The sequence below is a fragment of the Hermetia illucens genome, chromosome 3 (genome assembly GCF_905115235.1).
Source record: "Hermetia illucens chromosome 3, iHerIll2.2.curated.20191125, whole genome shotgun sequence".
Taxonomy (NCBI): Eukaryota; Metazoa; Arthropoda; class Insecta; order Diptera; family Stratiomyidae; genus Hermetia; species Hermetia illucens.
Genome location: NC_051851.1, coordinates 37,871,617 through 37,874,351, shown reverse-complemented (window position 1 = coordinate 37,874,351; position 2,735 = coordinate 37,871,617). Strand labels below are relative to the sequence as shown.

General features: G+C 42.4%; 1 protein-coding gene across 1 annotated transcript; it reads right to left on the bottom strand.

Moving 5' to 3' along the window:
• Nucleotides 1-517: 517 nt before the first annotated feature.
• Nucleotides 518-1,552, bottom strand: LOC119650974 (histone-lysine N-methyltransferase SETMAR-like). The gene has a single exon (XM_038054237.1). It carries the CDS (start codon nucleotides 1,550-1,552, stop codon nucleotides 518-520), a length of 1,035 nt encoding a protein of 344 aa, XP_037910165.1.
• Nucleotides 1,553-2,735: the final 1,183 nt, after the last annotated feature.

Below are 2,735 nucleotides of genomic sequence, written 5' to 3'. Positions count from 1 at the left end.
CGATGTGTATGGATAAGCTTCCTCAATCATTCGGAAATCCGGGACCATTGAGTGCGGAGACTGCCTATTATATATACTGTGCCCGCGACAAGCAATATCCGAATATCTGGAAGCGATCGTTAAGATCAATGATCATGCAGTGATGTTAATGTAGGGTACTATCCACAAAAAGCTCGCTGGATTGCGGAATCTGGGGTCGCAATTCAAGATTGGAGTTAAATTGTGACCCATGTGATGCATTTCGACGACCTTACCCTACGCAACCTTGAAGAATCCATGCATGGCATAAAGGACTTTCCGACGGTGTATGCATTTCTATTAAAAGGGTAAGCTGCTAGTTTCTATTAAATGACAACCTCCGAGCAATCAGCCTTCAAAGTGCAAGTAGTCTGTAGCTCTATCAAAGGCACAAAAAACCTGATTCACTGCAAAGAAAAATATTAGGGGTACCCATAAGTAATCCATTATTTTTAAGAAAGATATTAACAATTTATTAAAACTTTAATATTTTTATTTCTTAATCAATTATATAATCTCCATCATTATCAATAACAGTTCGCCATCTGCTGCGCAAATTTTCAATTCCATTCCTGTAGAAATCTGCCGGCCGTGAAGCAAAATATGACTGAAGGTGCCTTTCGACGTCGGTGACAGAGTTGAAAGTTTTATTTCGTAAGGAATGTTCCAGCGACCGAAACAAATGATAATCCGATGGGGCAATATCTGGTGAATAAGGTGGATGAAGTAGAACTTCCCATCCTAACTCCTTTATTTTTTCTTGCGTGATTCTTGCTGTGTGAGGCCGGGCATTGTCATGTTGCAAAATGACTCCTCTTCTATTGATTAGAGCTGGCCGTTTTTCAATTAGCTTTGATTGAAGTCGTTCCAATTGTGAACAATATGAGTCTGCTGTTATCGTTTCGCCTGCTCTCAATAGCTCGAAGTGTATGATTCCACTGCAATCCCACCAAATTGAGAGTAAAACCTTCCTCATTGTCAATGTTGGTCTTGATGTCGGTCTTGGCGCCTGATTTGCTAAAAGCCACTGTCTAGAGCGTTTTACATTATCGTACAGGATCCACTTTTCGTCACCAGTTACGATCCTGTTTAAAAATGGATCTGAGTTCAGTCTCGTCAATAAAGATGTGCAAATTGTTCGTCGCTGGTCCTTATTGCTTTCGCTTAATTCATGTGGAGTCCAAACACCTTGTCTACACTTTTTGCCGATTTGATGTAAGTGTCTTTGTACGGTTGACCAGGTTGATTGTAGGCTTCTCGATAATTCCTGTATGCTCAATCTCGGATCTGCTTCCACTAGCGACTTCAGCGCGTCTTCGTCGAACTGTACGGGTCGGCCACTTCGCGGCATATCATTAAGGTCATAATCACCTGCGGCAAATTTTCTATACCAACTTTGACACTTGTTAACTTCCAACACTTCGCCATACGTATCGCAAATTTTTCTAGTCGCAGCAGCTGCGTTCAAACCAGCGTGAAAATGAAACAACATGCAATGCCGTATATGGTCCTCTGATGGTAGAAATGCCGCCATTTTGTCAAAACAAGTTTAATCTTGCTATGCACTTAGTTACACGTTACTCACTACCTGCTCTACTTAAGTTCACTGTAAATTAGATGTTATCACTTTCGCTGTTAGTACACGACTGATGACAAATTACTCATCCTCAAATAATTGATGACTTATGGGTACCCCTAATATCTCACATTTACTAACAATTTTGCTGTAATTGTCTAGAATATCTCAACTCCAGAAAACTACAACAACCAACCAGTTTTCTGGTACCCTTTTGGCTACAGTCCAAGCAAAGGAGTCCGATGTTCATGCAGGTTCCACAGTTTTTACGAGCGTATACTTCAATAGAATTTAATAGGCAAGTCGAAAATTCAAGAAGGAACCCTCCGATCACTAAAAGGTCACGAAACCTACATCCATTATTCATTCACCAGCAAGCAGACCTGACGAGAAGAGGGTGGAAAGGGGGGATAACCTTCCGGACCCGAAATCTTTTCGGGGGTCCGGAAAAGACCTTTTTAATAACAAAAAGCGATAATGTCGAAACCTGCCTAATTTTCACCACAGACTAGATTTCCTCTCTACGGAATGAAGATATTTCCAGCGATTATGGCCATCCAATGTTTTTATAAACAGAACATCATGTCACCGCAATACGCTTCAAAGCAGTGTCTCCACTGTCCGGAACTATCCGAGGATCCGGTATTGAATCCTTAACGACGCAAGTAAAGTAGAATACCCGGTGGAATCTGAGCCCACCTTTTCTACACTGTGTAGTGAACTATGCGGACCCTCTCAAGAGAGAGTTGTCAAAATGACAATCAACGCACACTTTGAAGGAGTCCTACATCTTCGTCTCTGGATGCTGGATTAGGAAGGTATTGCACCTAGAATTAGTGAACAATTTGGAATATATAATCACCAATAGGGCGAAAAGTGGATTGGTACCCACGGTAGAGTATAAAACCTGGGAAACCGACACCAACAGCTCCACTCATCATCATCATCAACGGCGCAACAACCGGTATCCGGTCTAGGCCTGCCTTAATAAGGAACTCCAGACATCCCGGTTTTGCACCGAGGTCCACCAATTCGCCTGGCCTCCTGGCCTACGCCATCGCTCCATCTTAGGCAGGGTCTGCCTCGTCTTCTTTTTCTACCATAGATATTGCCCTTATAGACTTTCCGGGCTGGATCATCC